Source organism: Callorhinus ursinus, unplaced genomic scaffold (genome assembly GCF_003265705.2).
Source record: "Callorhinus ursinus isolate GAN/ISIS: 27379988/994484 unplaced genomic scaffold, GSC_fseal_2.0 scaffold27, whole genome shotgun sequence".
Lineage (NCBI taxonomy): Eukaryota > Metazoa > Chordata > Mammalia > Carnivora > Otariidae > Callorhinus > Callorhinus ursinus.
Genome location: NW_027397089.1, coordinates 12232601 through 12255177, shown reverse-complemented (window position 1 = coordinate 12255177; position 22577 = coordinate 12232601). Strand labels below are relative to the sequence as shown.

Below are 22577 nucleotides of genomic sequence, written 5' to 3'. Positions count from 1 at the left end.
GATTCATCTTGGGGCACATGGATAGCTTAGTTGGTTCAGCGTATGACTCTTGATTTTGGCTCAGGTTAAGATCTTGGAGTCCTGGGATAGAGGCCCACATTGGGCTCTGTGCTCAGCACAGAGTTTGCTTAGGATTCTCTCTCTCCCTTTCCCTTTGCCCCTCCCCATGCTTACACATGCTCCCTCTCTCTCTCTCTCTCTCAAATAAATAAAATCTTGGTGATGGGTATTAAAGAGGGCACGTTCTGCATGGAGCACTGGGTGTTATACACAAACAATGAATTATGGAACACTACATCAAAAACTAATGATGTAATGTATGGTGATTAATATAACAATAAAAAAATTTAAAGGAAAAAAAGACAAAAAAATGATATTCGTCTTACATATAAAGAAACAGATTGAAAGTAAGTAGATGGGAAAAAATATACAATGAAAACAGTAAGCACAAGAAATCTGGACTAGCTACATTAGTATCAAATAAAGTGGACTTTAAAACAAAGTATATTATCATCAGCTCTGGTCATGATCCTGGAGTCCTGGGATCGAGGCCCGCATCGGGCTCCCTGCTCAGCAGGGAGTCTGCTTCTCCCTCTGACCCTCTTCCCTCTCGTGCTCTCTATCTCTCATTCTCTCTCTCAAATAAATAAATAAAATCTTTTAAAAAAAGAATATTATCATCAAAGATACTAATCCAAAGGGATACATGGACCCCGATGTTTATAGCAGCATTATCTACAATAACCAAATTATGGAAACAGCCCAAGTGTCCATCGATTGATGAATGGATAAAGAAGATGTGGTACACACACACACACACACACACACACACACACACACACACAATGGAATATTACTCAGCCACAAAAAAGAAGGAAATCTTGCTATTTGCAATGACATGGATGGAGCTAGAGAGTCTTATGCTATGTGAAATAGGTCAGTCAAGAAAGACAAATACCATATGATTTCACTCATATGTGTAATTTAAGAAATAAAACAAATGGGCAAAGGGAAAATGAAGAGAGAGAGAGAGGCAAGCCAAGAAACAGACTCTTAACTATAGAGAACAAACTGATGGTTACCAGAGGGGAGTTGGGTGGGGGGATTAAGGAGTGCACTTGTGACGAGCACTGGGTGATGTATGTAAGTGTTGAATCACTAAATTGTAGACCTGAAACTAATACTACACTGTATGTTAATTAACTGGAATTTAAATAAAAACTTGAAAAAAAGAGTATTATCAGAAACTTTGAAAACTCTTAATAATGACAAAGGGTTAATTTTTTAGAGATACAATAATAAAAAAATACACATTTCCCTAATAAAGATTTAGAAGATCTGAACGCTATCAACCACTTTGAGCTGTTTGATATTTATAAGGCTATATAATATTTAATATTATAAAAATACACCCAAATACCCAAACACCTTCAGAATATACATTCTTGTTAGTGGACATGGTACTGGCATAGGCTATATACTCAGAAAACAAGAAAAAATAAAGAAATCATATGAAGTATGTTCTCTGTTTACAATGAAAATAAATTAAAAATCAAGAACAAGAACATTATATCAAAAACAATGATGTACTATACATTGTCTAATTGAATTTAAATAAAAAAATAAATAAAATAAACAAATGAATAAATGAATAATAAAGATTAAAACTTTTAAATAAATTAAATTTAAAAAAAACAAAAAAGAACAGTAAGTGTATTGATCTTCTATTGCTGCTAGCAAATTATGACAGACTTAGCAACTTATACCAACACACATTTATTATCTTACAGTTTCCATGGGTCAAGAGTCTAGGCATGGATCACTTGGGTTCTCTGCTTCAGGGTCTCACCAGACTGCAAAAGCCAGGCATTGACTAGGGTTGCAGTCTCAATAGAAGCTCACCTAATTTGGTGTCTTCATCTTTGCCGTACTCTTTTGGCTAGAAACAAGTCACACGTCCCACTCACATTCAAGGGTAGAGGATTACACAGGGTGTGAACACCAGGGACAGAGACTATGAAGGTAAACTTCGAGACTTTCTACACAATTAGATATCCAGAAGTCTCCAAATATTTGGAAGTTAAACAACACAGTTCTAATTAACCGCATGTTAAAAAGAAAATCACTAGGGAAATTAGAAAGTATTTGAACTAAATTATAATAAAAATAGTACATATTAAAATTTTAAAGATTGCAACTAGAACAATACTTTAAGGAAAACTTGTGGCTTTAAATATTTATTTTAGAAAAAAAGATCCAAAATCAATGATTAAGTTTGTATCTTAAAAGCTAGAGAAAGAAGAACAATGAACAAAATAAAGAAAAGGATGAAAACGATAGAGATAAGAGTAGAAAGCAGTGAAATATAAAATGAATAATTGAGAAAATTAACAAACCTAAGCACACAAAGTTGATTTTTTTAAAAAGATAAGAAAATTACTAAGGCCCCAGTTAGACTGATCAAGAAAAGAAGGAAATCATGAATTACCAGTATTAGGAATGAAAGAATTATCCCCACATATCCTGCATACTTAAGAAAGATAATTGGGGAATACCTTGAAGAACTTTATGACAATAAATAAAAAAACTTAGATGAAAGGGAAAATTTCTTGAAACCGGTAACTTACCAAAACTGACATAACAAGACATACTCTGAAGAGTCTGTGTCTAATAAAGAAATAAGTTTAAATTTAAAATCCTCACTTTGTTAAAAGGCCCAGATGATTTCACTGATAAATTCTATTCAACATTTAAGGAAGAAATAGAATTAACTGTACACAATGTTTTTCAGAAAATAGAGAAATAGAGAACACTTTCCAATTCATTTTAAGAAGCCAGTATAACCCAGCATATGAAAACCTGACAAAGATATTACAAGAAAATAACAGACCAATATCCTTCACAACATAGATCTAAAAAAACTTGGCAAACAAAATCTAGCAATATATAGCATGGATAATATATCATGACCATGTGTAACATAGCCCAGGAATTCATGGTTACTTTATCATTTGAAAAATCAATCAATTAATTTAGCACATTAATGGAAATATAATTGTCCCAATGGATGTAAAAAAAGTCTTTAATAGAATTCAACATCTATTCACGATTTTAAAAAAAACAAAACAACTCTGAGAAAGCTCTGAATAGAGGAAAACTTATTCACCTGATAAAGATCTTCTATGAAAAGCCTACAATTAACTTTATAATTAATTATGAAATATTGACCATGTTTCCCCTAAAATCGGGCATTAGACAAAGATTTCACACTTCCCATATGTATTCTGCATTTTACTGGAGGTCCTAGTTATTGCAATGTGGTGAAAAAAGCATAAAGTTCAAAAAGAAATAAGTATAACTATCTCTATTTTCAGATGATAGATTTGTATATATAGAAAATCCCAAGAAACCTACAAAGCAATAATTAGAAGTCATGAGTAAGTTTCCAAGGTTTCAAAATATAAGATCAATATACAAAATCAACTGTATTTTATATATATGACAGAAGCAATTGGAAAATGAAATTTAAAATACAACTCTATTTATAATAGCAGTGGGAACACAAAAAAGCTAGTAATTTAACAAGACATGGAAAACCTCTACCCTCAAAATATAATACATTGCTAAGGGAAATGAAAGAAGACCTAAGTAAATGAAGAACAAACGGACTGTGGAATTTAATATTGTTAAGATGTCAATTCTCCAAATTGTTCTAAACATTCAGTGCAATCCCTATCATAATCCTACTGAGATTTTTTTGTTTGGTAGAAATTGACAACCTGATTCTAACTATATATGACAATACAAAAGAACTAGAATATCAAAGGCAATCTTGGGAGAAAAGCAAAGAAAACAAGATGTATGGGTACACTATATGATTTCAAGACCTCCAAAGCAATAGTAATCAGATTAAGACAGAATGGTAATCTTATAAAACTCACAAACAGATCAAAGGAACAGAAACTACAGAGCCAAGAAATAGATCAGACTAAAATGTTAATTTGATTCAAATATTTTACAAAGGTCCCAACTCAACCTAATGAGAAATGGAAAGTCTATTCCACAAATGGGTGCTGGAACACATGGGTATCCATTTGGGAAAAAAGAACCTTGGCACCAGTCTTACATCATATACACAATTAATTTTAAATGGATCACAGTCCTAAAAATAAAAACTAAAACTATAAAGCTCCTAAAAAAAAAACAAAACAAAACAGGAGAGTATGAGGGAAACTCATACCTTAAGCAAAAATTTCTTAAGACACAGAAAACAATAATTATGCATGAAAAATGATAAATTATGCTACATCAAAATTAAAATCTTCTGCTCACCAAAAGACCCTAATATACATGCCACAGACTGGAAGGAAAATATTCTCAAAACATGTACCAATGCCATACTAATATTTAGCATATACAAAGTACTCCTGCAACTCAATAATAAAAAAGCAACCCAATAAAAAATGGGTAAAAGATATGCTATAGTTACTTTACAAATATAACAAATGGCTAATAAACTTATCAAAAAGTGCTCAACATCATTAGCCATCAGGGAAATGCAAACTCAAACCACAGTGAATTATTAGTACACACCCACCAGCATGGCTAAATTAGAAAGATCAAATCATCAAATGTTGGTGAGCATGTGGAAACACTGGGACTCCTACACATTATTAGCGAGTATGTAAAGTAAACCACTTTGGGAAAAGATCTTGTGGGTTCTTAACAAAATACTACCATTTACCTATATACCCTATGACCCAGCAATTCCACTCCTAGATATTTACTCAAAGGAAATAAAAAACATTTAGCCACGGAAAGACTTGCACATGAATGTTTATACCAGCTTTTTTTTTCATAAGAGAGCCAAAACCTGGAAATAGTCCAGGTATTATTGTCAAGAGAATGGAAAACTGTGGTATCTTTATACAATAGAATAATACCCAACAATTACAAGAACAAAATACTGATCTATACTAAATTATGGATGAGCCTCAAAAAAAATCATGCTGAGAGAAAGAAGTATTACACAAAAGAATTTATACTGCATGATTCAATTTATGTGAAATTCTAGAACAGGCAAATCCTATCTATGGTGGGAAAAAAATCAGATTAGATTTTTGCCTCTGTGGAGATGAAAGTGAGGATTGATACAAGAAAAGTTTCACGGATGATGGCACTGTTCTATAGCATGATAGGGTTAGACAGGTGTGTGTATTCAGCAAATTAAGATTTCTACACTTCAGCACATAAATTTTTTTTATTATTTTTTTATTATGTTATGTTAATCACCATACATTACATCATTAGTTTTTGATGTAGTGTTCCATGATTCATTGTTTGCGTATAACACCCAGTGCTCCATTCAGTACGTGCCCTCTTTAATACCCATCACTAGGCTAACCCATCCCCCACCCCCCTCCCCTCTGGAACCCTCAGTTTGTTTCTCAGAGTCCATAGTCTCTCATGGTTCGTCTCCTCCTCCGATTTCTCCTCCTTCATTTTTCCCCTCCTGCTATCTTTTTTTTTAACATATAATGTATTATCTGTTTCAGAGGTACAGGTCTGTGATTCATCAGTGAATTGTGTAAGACTGATGAATCGCAGCACGTAAATTTTATCTCACAAAAACAACTGTAGAAAAATTTAACTCTAGTTAATGACTTGCACGCTGAAATAATTAGGAGGTGAAGTATATTAATGTCTGCAATTTACTTTAAAATGTATAAAAAATAAGCCCAATGGATGGAGGGATAGAAAGATACAGAAATGCGATCAAACAGAATAAAAAGGAAATTGAAGAATCTGTGTATTAGGTATTTATGAGTATTCACTTGGTTCTTTTTAACTTTCTGTATGTTTGGTGATGTTCATAATATAATGTTGGGACAAAATTACTAGTTTTGTGATCTGAAAATAAGTGTAATTTTTCTAGGCCCGAATATTTCTCTCCTAAAATAATGAGAAATTTAGACAATCTTTTATCTCCATAAGTCCTTCCAGCAATATGATCTAATTGTGCCCTCTGCCTTATATCTACAGACAGCTTCTGATCACGTCTCCTTCAGAATATTACCAAAATGCACATTTCCCTTCTAATTACATCTTATAACTTATATCTTATTCATTATCAATTTTTCAGAAACTTAAAAGTCTAACATTGGATTCCCAACAGTAAATTTTTTTTCTGTTGCCTGCTAAAAATTTCACTCTTTTTTCTTGGCATCTTCAAAAAAAGATTTCTGTGATAACATCTGCCTTTCATATTGTACTAAACAGCTTTTTTTAAAGATAATTCAGACTTTGACAAGCCTTTTAAAAATATTTAACCCAGTCTACTTGTTTGTACTTAGATTGCCTTCGCCCAATCACATAACGTGGTGCAACAAAGAATTAAATATTCAGTATTTTCCTCTAATTCATTTTAAATTTCAATGACCTCTGGACAAGCAAATAAAATATCTGTGTGGTTTAATTATTACTTTTCTAAATTTCTGTATCAGTAATCAACATCACTTTCATCATTTAACAATCAAGTGCACTCTCCATACTTTGCAAAATTATAAGCGTTCATTCACACAAACACACAAGACTGTGCCTGCAATTTTAGGATATTTACAGGCCTTGAAGCCCAGCCATGCTCCATGTTCTACACCTTCCATCTTAGCTCTCTTTCTGAAAGTATACACCATGGAATGCAAGGATTGGTCAGAGTATTCAATACAACTAATTGGGATAAGCGATATTATTACCATGGCAGGCAAAAATAAAGTTAGAACACTTTAGGTAGGCTCTTATTTTCCACAGGACAAAGAGGCAAGAGAGGCTGAAAAAGAAAAGTTTAGGCATGAAGCAGATGTGAGGGGCCGTGCTTTGAGGACACCTGCTTCTCAGGACAGTACAGTTTCCAGCACGCTGTGAAGCAGACTCTGCTGCACTGGGTCCCCCATGCCTGGGCAGCAGCGCTACAAAGAATGTGACATTGCCGCAGCATCGCTGAACAGTTGGGACCTTCAGAAAATGCCTCAGGACCCCAAGACAGAGGCAGAAACGCAGGGAGCTAGATGCACTGACTTGCTCCTGGGGCAGGACCGGGCAAGGGCTCAATTGTTAGAGTAGAGCCTCTGCGAGCCAGAAGGCCGGCACACCCCTACCCTGGTCCCCCTGCCACACACCAACACATCACGAGGGGCATCTAGTGGAGGACGGACGTCCTGCGGGAAGAGCGTTTTCACAGCCCAGAGCACTCAGCTCATCTTCATCTCCCCCATTCACCAGTAGACTAGGGAAGAATTAACTACTGTGGTTTTCCCCTGCTCCCCAGTCCCAGCCCCAGCGTTTACTAGAAGGAGAAAGAAAAATAGCCCTGGGGAAGGAGGAGGACACTTGATTGTACTTACCTAAGAGTAATTTAGGAAAATTTGATGTTTCAATGTTATGATAATATACTATTGATGTTGTAGTGGCGACAAATCCCATCACAGCCGGCATGAAGAGGTGGAGATGCCGCGACTCCCGCCGCCTACGGAGAGTGGGACAGAATCAGTGTCTAGAGCTGATGGTTCCAGACAGTTTCTCATTTTGTTTCCAAATTGTCCATTAAAACTTTCTCTTATGAATAAGATACTTAAAATACAGAATGCAGTAGTCGTTGCTAAGAGAACATGCAAAGGAAGACTACGTTGGGAGACATAATTCCACAGAAAGGATTTATCCCCAACACAGAGGACCAGGTACCATGGCTAAACAAGCCCTTAAATACTCACAACAAGAGCAAACACGTAACGTCTCCTCTACTGAAGGGCAGAACTGCTGAAACAAGTTAAAACCTAAAGCGACTGAAAACAACCACATGGCTATGAACTCCAATGTACAAGAAAACTACATTTATTCCTTTGATGATTTTCCTAAACTTTACGACCCTTAGTGATTTCACCATTGGCATTGATGCATTCAACACACGTGTGTTTGCTGTGTCCAGGCACTATTAGATGTTGGGATGCAACAGTGAACACAAGTTATAGTATCAGGGGTCACAAAGCCTAGAGTCTCCTGGGAATAGCAATAGGAAATAGGAGATGATCACACAGGTGAAGAGACTGTAAGCGCATGCAGGGCCAGCGACTGAGGAAGAGAAAGCTTTGTGAAGGAACCGACTTCTGAACTGAGGACCGAAGACTGAGGAATGCCACCCAGAGGAGGAAGAAGGAAGATGGTTCCGGGCAGAGGATCCAGACATGTTTCAGTGTATCACACGCAACTGAATATGACTGAAAAGAGACTAGATTTCACTCTGAGGGCCATAGAGAGCTTCACATGGATTGGAAACATGACAAAACCAGATTCGCATGGTAGACAGCCCTCAACTCATTTACATTAATAACGCCACCTAGTAAAACATTTAACTTTTCTCAAATTACTTAAATACATTCGTACATAAATGGTATAGAGAGTGACTAGTTTGAGAGTGGGGGAAGGAGGAGCATTTGGGAAAGACACTTCAAGATATGGTGGAAGGTGGAAACTGAAATATGAAAGGGAATCCACTAGTCAGGAACATGGTAGGAAGCACTTTAAAAAGAGGGAACAGAATGTGTAAATACATGGGAACACAAAACTGTGTGACATATTCAAAATTCCAAGTAGTTTAAAATTCTCAAACAGAAAGTTTGATATAGGATGCATGGTGAAAAGCTCTTATGACATGGTAAAGAGCCGGAATCTAATTTTTTGGAAAATTGAAATATTTTAACAGGTAAGTGGTATGGCGAGATTTTGGGGGGTTTTAGACAAACCAATCTGGTAATAACATGGATGATGGAGTTGATAGGTAGTGTGTGCCTCTGAAGAGAGGAAAGAGACATAGAAGGAAAAAAAGCAGTTAGCAAATTATGGGTACAGGCCAGGCGAGAGAAGATGGAAGCCTGAACTAAGCTTTGGCAGCAAAAACAAGGAAGTAATACAACATCTGGAAAATATTCATTGTTAAAATGGACAGGACTTTAATAGTCTTAGGGTCTTAGGGTGATGGTGAAGGAGACATAAAGAATAATTCCCAAGGGGGCTAGGTGGATGGTGGGTAACCACTTAAGTCTTGAAGAAGACGAGCAGATTGGAGAAAAGAAGCTAGTAAGTTCCAGCAAAGCCATGCAGACCGTGAAGTTGTCTATTAAACATGCAAAGGGAGTTGTCTAATAGGCCCAGTGTATGCAGAGATTTGGAACATGACCAGTGATATACACCATATTAGGCAAGTGATTTGAACTATTTCTGGGGGGTGGTAGGTGGTTTTTAAACCAGCTTTTATGCTATGGTGGTACTTTCACATTTTTGTTACCATGTCCATTTGGCATACACCACCCCCCAGAAATAGTTCAAAATGGTCAAAAAGAAAAAGTAGGAAGTAAATATTTCATCAGCACGGAAATTAAGAAATGCTTCCAGTATTCTTTTACTAAGGAACCAAAGAAAGAATTTTAAAAATCACTTGCCTAATATTTAGGAAATTTTAAAATGAGCATACTACCTATCAAGGCCTATAAATAAATGTGGTCAAAACCATACTCAGAAGAAAGTTTATAACTAACTTCAAACGCATTCAATAAGAAAACATTATAATAAATAAATTATGTAGTCAATTCAAGAAGTTAGAAAAAGAATGACAAAACAACATTAAGGAAGACACTATAGTAAGGGATGAAAAAAGACAGCAACAGCTACAGTAAAGTTTTATACTTATTGTGGCGTTTCTTTGTTAGGGATTTCATGGGTCTTTTAACCATGCTAGTTTTTTTTTTTAGGATTGCTATTATAGTTGTTAGTTGTCTACTTACAAAGCTGCACAAGTTTTGAGTGGTGTCCCAACCCTATTCTTTCCCTTAAGCTCTGTTATTTTTAGAGTGTGACTCGCAGACCTTGAGGTTCTGGTAGAAGCACACATATCCCATTATAGCAGAAAATCTTTACTCAGAAAGTAAAGAAGAAAATCAAAATGTATTCATCATGGAGGACAAAAAAAAATAATCTCAAAAAAGACAAAATGATAAAAATAAAAGCTGAAATGAAAACATAATAATAGTGAAAACTTGAATACACATTTTTAGAATTTGATGAATTAAATAGTATAAAAATAATCAACACGTAAAACTTGGGTAATCCAATCAGTAAACTCAATAAAATTTTGTCTCCAACAAAATAAATATATTATTTTCTAATGCTCATTAAAATTGTATAAAATAATTAAATATTTAACTAAAATGGAAATGTTAATGAGTCCTAAAAGGTATTTGTTTAACCAATTACATGCTCTACTAATAAATCAATCATATTAGACTAAAAAGCAGACTGACAATGATTCCTAGATCTAGGAGAGTATCTAAAGCAGAACCACAAACTATTTAAATAGAAATAAAAAAGAGGACATTTCTTAACAAAAATCTGTGCAAAACAAGTAAAGGTGTTTCAAAAGAAATATGAATAGCTTTAATATTTGTATTACTAAAAAAGAAAATCAAATATTCAACTATGAAAGTCTTTGCACTGTTTCACTAATTACAATGAGCATATGTTACAGTTTCAGCAAAGAATATTTCATAAATATTTTGTTAAAGAAAAAGAAGGAATGTTTTCTGGACCATTTGTTTTTTGTTTTGTGGACCATTTGTGTGTGTGTGTGTGTGTGTGTGTGGCAGTTTTAAGTTATTACTTTTTAAAATCAGTACTTTTTAATGGAAACGACTTGACCAAAAATCTGTCACAGAATTTTGAGACCCATTAAAACAAAAGTTTAATGAGAAAAAAAAAAGAAAAAGAAAGAAGGATGATCAGCGAGGTCAAATGTAATAAGTATGATAAGGAAGAAAAGCTGTTCATTAAAGTGTCTTTAATGTTCACTGGCATTCTTGTACAAGCAGTTTCCAGAATAGGACAAGGCAAGCAAGAAAGCAAACTAAATTTTGGAGTTCAGGAATCATTGGAAAATGATTTTTGAGAAGTTTGGATAAAAAGGGTAAGGGGATGGACATTGGGAGGGTATGTGCCGTAATGAGCACTGGGTATTATATAAGACTGATGAATCACAGACCTGTACCCCTGAAACAAATAATACATAATGTTAATTAAAATAATAAATAAACAAACAAATAAATAAAAGACTAAGGGGAAGCAGTCAGCAGTCTGCAGCTAAGGAGTGGGAGGGGGTAACACAAATCAAGAGTGCATTTCTGCTTGATTTCAGGATGGGCCTTTTATATCATTACTACTATAAAATAAGTTTCTGCCATTAGCATATGTCTTCACCCTTCTTAGCCCAACCTCTAAGTCTCTGACTGAATCTATACATCAATCATGAGGCTGGAAAGAAGGAGACATTCTTGCCTACGTGGTGTCAAGTTTTTAGGAAATGTTGGACTGATCCATCTTATACAGACACACAGAAACACACAGAGTCAGCCTGTATGTTAAGGGATTAAAAACAAAGACTAGAATTGCCTATGCTAATATAATAGAATACAAATACACCAAAGGGTTTTAAACAGTAATCAATAAGATAATAGCCAATCAAGCTTCTAAATGCTTGAAGGCATGCAATATCATCAGAGTCCCTGATTTTTCTTTTTATCAGAAACGAAGACGTGTACATCCATGCAAAGAACTGTCATAAAACATTACAAAAGAGTTGGCTCCATAACAAAAGCTTAGAAGTTTCATTCCTCATTAATTGCAACAGAAAAACATAAACAGATGTCAGGGGAGGTCCTTATTAATAAAAGAAAAATGATTTTTGAGCTTTCTTTTTAAAAGCTCTTAAGAACTTTTCATATCAATTCTTCAATTGATGGTGCACTATTTAGCATAATTTCATAATCAAAATTCTCTTATTTGATATTGCTTATCAAAATTATTTCCTATTTTTTGTTAATATATGATAAAAATATTTTTCCCACATTATGTTCAGGTTTATAAGTAGAATTCATTATATTCTAACTGCTTAATGCAAACTTCTTTTATAAGAATGACAAAATTCCTTCAATTCCTTCAAAAATATGGGTTTTGTGGCAAATATTGATTTTAAAACAGTTTTGTGTTTCGCCTCAATTTGTGGCTATATCCTCACTGGTTCTCAGACTTCTTTAATGCCCGCCTCATCTATCTTTGCTTCTTTATAAAACAAATGGAAACATCTGGGAACTGGTTATATATTTATATGTAAATATATAGCTATTTGAGCTATATGTCAATATAGACAATCTTTCTATGTATACTTACATTGATAGGTAAAGTAAACATCAAAATGTTTAAAAGGAGAGAACTTTCTGCAAGAGCTACAGAGATGAAGGAACAAAGAAATAGCACATGAATAAGCGTAAGTCACAGAGACCTGAATTTTTGTTATCAGAGAAATTACGTGGCAACACAAAAATACAGACAAAACACATGCTTATCAAATGCAGCAGTCCCCCTCTTATCTGCGGGGGGTATGTTCCTAGACCTCAGTGGATGCCTGAAATCACAGATAGTACTGAATCCTATATATACTATGTTTTTCTTTTGGTTTTTGTTTTTTGTTTTTAAAGATTTTATTTATTTATTTGACAGAGAGAGACACAGCGAGAGAGGGAACACAAGCAGGGGGAGTGGTAGAGGGAGAAGCAGGCTTCCCGCTGAGCAGGGAGCCCGATATGGGGCCCGATCCCAGGACCCTGGGATCATGACCTGAGCCGAAGGCAGACGCTTAACGACTGAGCCATCCAGGCGCCCCTACACTATGTTTTTCTTATACATACATACCTATGATAAAGTTTAATGTATAGATTAGGCACTGTAAGAGATTAACAACTGATAATAATAAAATAGAATAATTATAACAATATACTGTAGTAAGAGTTATGTGAATATGGTCTCTCTCCCTCTCTCTCAAGATAATTTATTGTACTGTATTCACCTTTCTTCTTGTGATGATGTTAGATGAGAAAAATATCTACATGATGAGATCAAGTGAGGTGAATGGCATAGGCATTGTGATGCAGTATTAGTATACTGACCTTCTGACTACCCACCATCAGAAGGAGGATCATTTGCTTCCAGACTTCGGTTGATCATGGGTAAATGAAATCACAGATAAGCAGGACTGCTATAAAATGAGTGACAGCTGTTGTTCCTAATGAGTTGTAACTGAAGGGTTAAGCCTGACTTGGTATGCTCTTAGCTACCAATCATATCAATACACTCACTAGTACAGTGTAATCATATTAACTATGTTGAATCACTTACGAGTCAGAAACAATGCCTTCTGCTATTTCACAAACATGCACAAAGAGAAGAGCAAATGTAAGAATCCATCTCAGGTTATGTCCAGGAAAATGAAGCCATGTGTTATGATGAATTTGTACTTTTGAGCTTTGACTTCCCCACCCTGAAAAAAATAGAGAAGAAGTAAAAGGATTAATTATAATCATGGAAATAATTCATATTGTGATATCATTTGGGGATGGGAGATTCCTGAAAGAGGAATGAGAGGTGCTTTCTAGGGTAGCAATGAAAATCCTGGTCTATTTTCATTATGTTAAAAAAATAACAATTCAATTTCAATGAATTTTTACAAGACTGCCTAGGTTAACACATTGACATTTGTTGCACTGCTCAAGGATAAGGCCAACTCTGGGTGACAGCATGGTTATCTCATGCTCATTAGAGCTCTTAGTGAGAGGTCCCTGATTCGTTTAAGAGGAAACCAAATTAATGATGATGTTAATAAAAGCAATTTGGTGTCTAAAATCTTTTTCAAAACATGGAATCTGTGGGGGGACTAACGAAAAGAGCCATATTTGGTAATGAAATGTAGAACTCATTAGTTGAGTCAACTCAATCAAATGCGTATCATGTGAGAAAAATTATAACCTATGACTGGGCCAGCACTATTCAACAGTGGTAGCGATATTTTCTCAAAGAAATGTTTTGTTTGTAGAGAAGCCTCACATACTTCAAGAATGAATCGGGGTTTGTGCTCGAAATATTGCAGGAAGGAATTTCTGCAAGGACTAATGGGGCTCCTGAAGCATTCTTTGAAAAGAGAATTGATTCATGTCTTAGTTGTTCCCAAATGAACTTCATTATGGAAGGACTAGTTACATATAACATGTTGTACTAGAATTTATGCTGTAAACTCTTGCAAGAAAGCTTTCCTTATGCCTGATACTTCTTTGAGATTTATTTATGATCTTTCACTAACTCAAGTAGCCAATGTTAGTGGTGAACAGTCTACATTTTCCTCCACCATTCCCCTTTGACAATGTTCACTCCAACTCCACTTGATTCAAATACGCTTTACCAGCCTATGTTCAATGCTACTGATACAAACAAGACTGTCACAGTAATTGCCCTCAAGAAGTGAGTTGAATGTCAAAAATAAATTATTAACTCTCAAATTGCGTTTAAAAAAGTATGGTCTACTTTTGGCCAAAGGGCATTGTTAATGTCCTACAAATAATACCAACCACATAAACAACAACTCGTGTTTCTACATATGGCCACTCTGGCACAGTTATATTTAATTTCTATATATTTGTTTAACATGAATAACAATGTGCCAAGAGTTTTGTTGGCCTTGGCGTATAATATATCTTATAACAGAAATTTTTTGATCACTGTTACAATGCCAGGTACATAGTAGTCTCTCAATCAGTATTTGTTAAATGAAGAAATAAAAGTGTGCAAATTATTTTTAAATCTTCTTTTGAAGCAGATCATTAAAATATGCTAGTTTTCTTAAGAAAAGCAGTCTGATGGTTTTTTCATTTATTTTTTATAAGCAGATTTATTTTTATGAGCAAAATTAAACACCAAATTCAGAGAGTAGTTACCTCTTTTGAATGGACAAGGACATAGGATGTGGGAAGAGTAACAGGCTCAGGAAACAGTAACAGAGGGATTCACTTATGTTCTTACCATTAGACTCCTTAAGATGAGTGGTGACAGGCTCAATAGATGTTTATCATATTAGTCTCTGTCATTTTTATATGTGAAATGTATTTTTTAAAAAATTTTTAAGTTAAAGATCTATTTTGATTGTTTTGGGGAAGTTATACAAATCATACATAATTGTTTTAAATAATTGGATTTTGTGTATATGTAAACTGTAAAATAATAGAGGAAACTGTATTTTTAGCTCCTTTGCAAATAGTTTGCATAAAGTATTCTTTCTACCTGGAACACAGCCTTATCACTCCTACTTGAACTTGCACTCTCTGTGTCCTCAGATCCCCCAACATGTCACTTTTCGTGCAATCATCCCCACTGGCCCCAAGAATTAGTTGTTCTAGCAAGTTAATGCCCAGGATAATTTGTTCCCATACCTGCAAATGAGCTTACAATGTGGGATAGTCATTTTTCCCTTGACTTTGATACATCTGTTTCACTGGACAGTTCCAGTGACTATTCCAAGCAAGTACTGTGTTTTACCCATTTTCCATTCTCTTCACCAACACAAAACAAGTGCTCAACAAAGGCTTTAGATCTATCCCACATAATTCTCTTTCCCTCTTTTCAAAACACTGCTGCTGCTACTTGAAGTCCATTTCTAAGGAGACATGTGACTTCTATTTGATCTACAAAATATCATATGCCAAGACATAAATAATTGGGAAGCACAAGAAACTTGCTTGTTCTTTTCTCACAGATATACATGTCAGTTTTCATGTTGGGAAAATTAGGTCAACATTATACCAAATCTCAACCATTAATAAGACTTAAAATGAATATTAGGTGAGGAAATATAGGAGAATAGATTACTTACCAATAAACAATATTGGGAAAGTGATAAACAACAGGAAGACATGAGGGACCAGGTTGAGGGCATCCACAAAGCAGGGATTTTGTAACACACCATCATAGATATTATATGAAGAAATGTTGTTACCACAGAATGAAAGGCTCATTTCTTCTTATATCACTTACTCTAAAAGGAAGAGACAAGAGAAAGAGGCTTTCATTATTAAATTCCCTTTCATACACTCATAGCCCTAAGGAGGAGGTTTTATTATAAAATTAACCCCCTTTATTTTTTTTTAATCTTTTTTTTTTATTTATTTATTTGAGACAGAGAGAATGAGAGAGAGAGAGAGAGAGCACATGAGAGGGGGGAGGGTCAGAGGGAGAAGCAGACTCTCTGCTGAGCAGGGAGCCTGATGTGGGACTCGATCCAGGGACTCCTGGATCATGACCTGAGCCGAAGGCAGTCGCTTAACCAACTGAGCCACCCAGGCGCCCAAACCCCCTTTATTTTTGCAACTGAGGAAATAGGAAACTGTATGCCTAAGTCATTTGAGAGTTTCTTACAAAGGCCTTATACATTCTATAAATCACTTCTTTTAGATCTTTTTTTTCCAGAGAAAAATATTTTATTTTAATTTGGAAAATATATAATTATTAATATCTACCAGTGATGGTACCTTAACGAAGTGTGTGTGACTAAAATGATTTCACGGAACAAAAATGATGATATATCAAGAAAAAGAAAGAAAAAATGAAACTACTGACTGACACTACAAGATAGTGTAATATCAAATCCTTTCTCGTCCTTTCTCACTGAAAATGCATTAGCAAATAACTTAAGCTGGACAAAATTTACTGCCACTTTTTGTTAACTGTACAAAGGAATACTAATACACAGAAGCCAATGTGGTGGCCAACAGCAATCAGCCTTTTTCTGAAGACTATTAAAATCAAGTGCTTCAGATAAGTTAAATATAACTCAAATGATAATTGAATGAAATTACTCAAGTCTCACAATCAGAGAATATTCTTACATGAAATGCACCCTGATCAAGTTTTGAAACAGAAAAAAAAATGTTTTTTAATTGGAAATCAATATTACATTAGAGTAGTAGGCAAATTTAGAGAAGAAGCTGAGGACAAGGTAACCCAGGGTTTTGCTAGCCATTGTTGGGACTTTGGCTTCTACTCAGTGAAATGGAATCACTGGGGTGGGGGGGTTGATCAGAGGAGTGACACACTCCAACTCACATTTTAAATGCATTTCTCTTGTTGCTGCGCTGAGACAGATGATATAGGAGCAAGGGTCTGCTCCATCAAAATACCACTGTGAAATTCTAAAGAGTTTTAGCCTTCTGAAAAATTCTTTTATTATGCCACCTATTTACCTACTACTTGCCAAATTCTGGGCACTTTGCATACACTATCTTTAGTCTTTAGAACAGCCGTGCAATGTTAGTTATCTGTATTTTACAGGAGAGCATTCTGAGGTTCAGTAACTTGCCAACCAGTAGGGTAGCAGTGATCCACACCCATGGGTCTGACTTAAACTATGTTTCTCCCCCTGCAGCATGCAGCCTCCAACTTATTTTTTTAAAAAACATCTTTATCTATTGCCATTAAAAGAAGTAGCAGTTTAAGACTTTAACCTCACTGTACTTGGTCTCTTTTCCACATTATTTCACACTGGATTCTGAGTTAGATTATTAAAGGTTGGTAAAGGTATAAGTAAACTAGTACCTTTTCTCTCTTCCCTTTCATTGAGAAATGATTTAGCAATGGTCACGAAGAGTATTTTTCCCTAGGGGAAAAAAAAGTGTTATACAGAAAAGATTGGCAACGGTAGGTAAACTATTGGAGAAACCAAATTTCAAGCAAAAGTTTTATAAAGCATTATATGAACAGAACAACTAGTTAGAAACCCTGTGTTTACAGTCTGTAAATTCTTATATGGAATTCCTCTCACATATTGTTTCCAGTAAGCCCTTTTAATGAACATCATTGATATGATCTCTAGTTGAGACCTTTTCTCATTTAAAAACTCATATTAAAAAAAACTCAAGATGAGGGTATATACTCGGCAAATTCTTAACAACTATTAAGGCTCCAAGCTTCATAAAATAATCAAAAAGGGCTTGAGATTTTTTAAGTAACAGTAAAATGGAAGTTTTGTATTATGTACCATAGGTATATGAAGTGATGGATCTTAACTAAATCTAGTGTGGTAATCATATTACAATACATCTAAATCAAACCACACCTTAAACTTATACAGCGATGTACATCAATAAAACAGGAAAAAATAAAAAAAAACAAAAATAATAGCTAGTAATGGAATTTCTAAGACTTTCTTTTATCTTTTAGACTATCTCTTTTATTGAGTAGAAATGACAAAAAGAAACTTGAACCCACTCTTACTGAAAAACATGTATAAACTGTTTCCTAAAATGAACCAGAAAATAATTTTTACTTTTGCCAGTTTTATAATTTTATTGAAAATGATAATATTACAATTGGCCACATTTATAGATAAATAGATAGATAGATAGATATTTAATCATTATCACTGAGTCAGATACTAAAGTATAACCTGGATTTGTAAAACATATACTTCATTAACTATAATAAGCATTGTCTACCTGGTATGTTTAATCAATCCTCAAACGTACCAATCAAGTAACCTCTGGATAAATGTGTATAACGGTGGAAAGAAAATATCAGAGAACTCCAGCAACCTGCAGAAGTCAAAGAACATTTCCAGCCACGTACTTGATGTCTGGGATTCTAGGCCATTCATTAAGTGTAAAAATACATATTGATGCTGACCATGTGCTAGGCACTAGGAATCCCAAGAATGCACATGACAAACAGTACCCGTGGTCTTCGACCATATAAATCAGACTACACTAATCCCAGAAGCTCTTGGTATAAAGGTTGTGATCTACCAGACAGGGAAATAACACAATGACATAATCATACTAAGGTGCATTCTTCAGATCAGTAAACTGAAAGTTTTAGAATGATTCCTTTCTTCTACCATAATCTCTAACCTCAAATGCCCTAGGGCTCCCAACCTGTTCACTACCTCTCACTGCATCTCTCCGGTCTTTGTTTCTGTCTCCTCCTCCTCCATGCTTTTCCTTCTGACCCTTAGCTTCTTTCTCCAAACCTACAGTAGTACACATGTGGCACATTCTAACAGTCAGCCCATCTTACAACTCAACATGGGCAAAAAGAGGGAAGGAGTAAATTTGTAGCTATGCTGATAATTATCATGTTTGCCAAAGGCATTTTATTCAATCAGGACTTTCAATTAATTTTTTAAATATCCTATTGTCATTCAGGGTTTCCTTCCCAGAACCATGATTAAGTTAGGGACGTTTTGGGAACAGTATAAATTGCTGCTCCAGCCGGCTAAACTCTGTCACGTGACGCCCCTGAGCCTGGCCCCTTCTGGAGCTGTCTCCTTCAACTAAGCACTGACAAGAGGCCCAAGCATCCAGGAGGAGGGAGAGGGAAAAGAAGCCAGATAGGAAGACATGACACTTTTCTTCCCACAGGCATAAACCCACTGAAAGATGTTCAAGTGTTTAGGACAGCAGACAGGGTTGAGGAACTTGACTGAATGAACCTTAAAGACAAATGTCAAAAGTGAAACTTTGATTATAGGGATGGTCTGCAAAACAGAAAGCATAGAAGGAAAATACTCCTTGATGCCCAAACGTAAGGTTTCATGGCAAGAATCACACCCTCAGGATTCTTATTTTTGAAATGCATTATAGAAAGTTCCACACCCTCAAGAGTTATAAAATTTGGATTTAGTTGAAGGCTAAAGTAAAAACTAGCACTCTTTCCTGCTCATACAGAAGAAAGTGTCAGTTCTAATGAAGTAGCAACCTCCAAAAACTTAAACATGCTAGAAACACCTGAAGAAAACATGCTAAAAGCACTATAAAAACTTTCATTCTTACATACAAAGTAACTATTTCTTTAGTTATTTGAGATTAACTGTATGTTATAAGAGAGAAACATGACATTGTAAAGGCATTACCATTATCTAGGGACTTTTCAGGGATAGATCACTTAAGAAACAAATGTAATAACTTCTTTGAAATTTTTCATTCAGTCTGTGAGTCACAAAATAGGAAGCAAAAGATGTCTATTTCCCTGTCTATCTATGAATGACAGATCCAAGTAGGAAAATCACTAGCAAAAATGACCACTGACTTCTGATTTAGTGCCTGATCTCAATGCACCCGTTGAAGTTCTATCGCACACTAAAGGAAATGGTACTCAACAGATAAAATTCAGACACGCCAAATAGGATATTTTTTTAATCCCAAATTGAACAAACAAGCAAAAAATAAATACCTTGGGCAGTCGCTTGATGCTGCTTCAAACCCCTACTCGTGCACTTGCACTACCTTCAAAACACCGGCTTCCTACACTGTCTTAAGTGTCAGTTTCAAACCCAGACGCAGAACTCCTAAAAAGTAAAGAGTAACAAAAATTAAGCAGACGCAAAACTACTTCATGAACAATACAGGAGACTGTCTAAGAGAAAAAAAAAAATTAGTAATAACTCCTTGCACTATTCCCGGCCGGTTTTAAGTAGGAGCCGGCAGAGTTTTTTAAGTAAAGCTGGAAACCTGATCCCCACGCCCTCTCTTCTCCGGCTGGGGCCCGGTGCCTTAATCCTAGAAATAGCGACCCTGAAGGCAGCGCTGCGAGAGTGCGCGGGCGCCTTTTGGTTGCCGAAATCGACAGTTTAGAGTTACTCTTAAAATATTTAAGTCATATTTATGTAAAAAATACGGACTCACTTACTCCGAAGGCAGTTTTCCTCCCCTAGCCGAAGCACGCAGGGCGCCAGAGCGGATTATTTTTAGGGTGGTGGGAGATCAGCTGCTGCCTCCTATCGGGTTTCTAAATTGCACAAACTGCTCTGAGCTGGGGCGGACACGACAACTCCAAGGCAGGAAACTGGGCAGAAGCCCCGAGTGCAGCAGGGCCTGGGACTGGAGACCCTCCCCACCCCCGCTCGGCCCTGCTTTCGGTACTGGGGCGACAAACTTGGGGTGCGCGATGCAAAGATTTTACAAACACAAGTAATACACGTCCCCTAAACTTCATTAAACAGTGAAACTTGCAACGTATGATTCAATGATTCTCTGGAGTCAGGTTTTCAGACGTCAAAACACGCAAGGTACTCACTTGCACTTGCAAATTTTTTTTTTCCCCAGGCTCTACAAGCGCCCTTTTATTAACCACAAAAGGAAGCGGATCTGGGGAGTTCACCGTTTTCCCCCCAAGCGGACCTGGGACACGAAGGGCTCATTCCAGGGAGAGGACCCCACTGCCAGGCTGTATGGGCGCGTGCGAATGTCTCACAGGAGCGAGGGGGGCTCAAATCGAATACTTGCCCCAGCGACCCGGAAAACTTGGTTACCCCTCAGGACCAGTCGCCGCGCTTCCGAAGGGCGACCCCTACCCTGGCTCCCCGAAAGTGGGACTTCGACTCCCACATCTGCACAAACAGTTCCCCCCCACACACACTCTTGCTCCCGACCTGAGAGAGAATTAATTGTCAAGGAGATAACCGGTTTAAAATACACTCACCCCACAATAACTGCCCCCAGGACCCAAGCCGTAAATTTTGTCCCCGAGCAACCCTCTTTAATTAACACTCGATTTTCTCAGGGACCAGTGCTCAGTCAGTTTGAAATAATCACTGTTTTCAGCAATTGTCCTAATCTGATAAAGGGTGGTCGGCAGGCGGGCTGGTGCCTCCGGGGCTCCGCGCGCGACCGCCACGGGGCACCGCTTCAGGAGCGCGGGGACCCGGAGCTGGTTCCCGGATCTGCACCCTGAACCCCGGCGGCCTCCCGGCCTCTGCGACTTGGTAGGCAGAGGTCGACCCCTGCCCTGCGAGCCCCGGGGATTTCCCGCGGGCGCCTCACTTTCGGGAAGGGTCGCTGAGTTCCCCCGTGAGTGCCGGGCCTCCGCCAGCGACTGAAGCTTGAACCCTCGGCCGCTAGAGGTCTGCGGGGCCTCGCGGGGCGACATCTGGGAGGGTCCCGAAGAATCTGGTACCATGGAGCTTCAAAGTTTGCCAACTGCACTCTGGAGCTGTCTGCCACGACGCAGGCGCACAGAGAAAGCGTGCTTCAAGAACGGGGATCCGGGTACTGGGGGTGGAACCCGGGAAGACCCGGTGAACAAGCCGGAAGGGGGATCTGGGGCTCCCCAGACACCTGGAAATGGGGGGTACAGATAATCCCCAGATATAGATCTGAGCGTTACTACAGAAAATCAGGTTGACTTTGGGATTTAAAAAATATATGTTACTATTATTGAGTTGGTTTATAATGAGTACAAGTTATGCTTATTGTAGAAACTTTGGAAATTATTGAAAAGTATAAGGGAGACCAATGGAACCCCAAACCTATAAAACTAAAAACACTTCATTGCATTTTAACAGTGAGTAAAAGCACGGACGCAAGAGCTAACCTGCTATCAAACCCTGCTACCTCACTCAACTCAAACACTTGGGGCAAATTACTTATCACCCTGTGTATTCGTTTCCTCACCTGTTCAATGGGGAAAAATAAAATATATACATATATAGTATAACATATGTGTTTATACTATATATTATATTGTGTATGTATATATATAAAATAAAGATATATATATCTTCATAGTCTTGATGTGAGGGTAAATGGGAGGATCCCTTTAAGGTGCTGAGTGCCTGTCCTTTCACTAAAAGGTAATATGTATGCCATGGTTACTATTTTTTCTATGCA

At 36.7% G+C, this 22577-nt stretch overlaps 1 protein-coding gene across 10 annotated transcripts in view; it reads right to left on the bottom strand.

The window, feature by feature from the left end:
- ABCC9 (ATP binding cassette subfamily C member 9) overlaps window positions 1-21840 on the bottom strand; it is a 136510-nt gene extending 114670 nt beyond the window's left edge. For 7 of the 10 annotated variants that reach the window (XM_073877862.1, XM_073877870.1, XM_073877867.1 and 4 more), the window contains exons 1-6: window positions 20599-20737; window positions 20143-20257; window positions 17512-17572; window positions 15794-15955; window positions 13273-13414; window positions 7401-7522 (exon numbers count right to left, since the gene is read on the bottom strand). In XM_073877862.1, the coding sequence (XP_073733963.1) occupies window positions 7401-7522; window positions 13273-13414; window positions 15794-15935 (406 nt within the window). In that variant the 5' untranslated portion in view covers window positions 15936-15955; window positions 17512-17572; window positions 20143-20257; window positions 20599-20737. Of the gene's footprint in view, window positions 1-7400; window positions 7523-13272; window positions 13415-15793; window positions 15956-17511; window positions 17573-20142; window positions 20258-20594; window positions 20738-21390; window positions 21540-21731 lie in introns of those variants that run through there. The other 3 variants (XM_073877864.1, XM_073877865.1, XM_073877863.1) reach the window with 3 other exon arrangements.
- Between the last annotated feature and the right edge of the window lie 737 nt (window positions 21841-22577).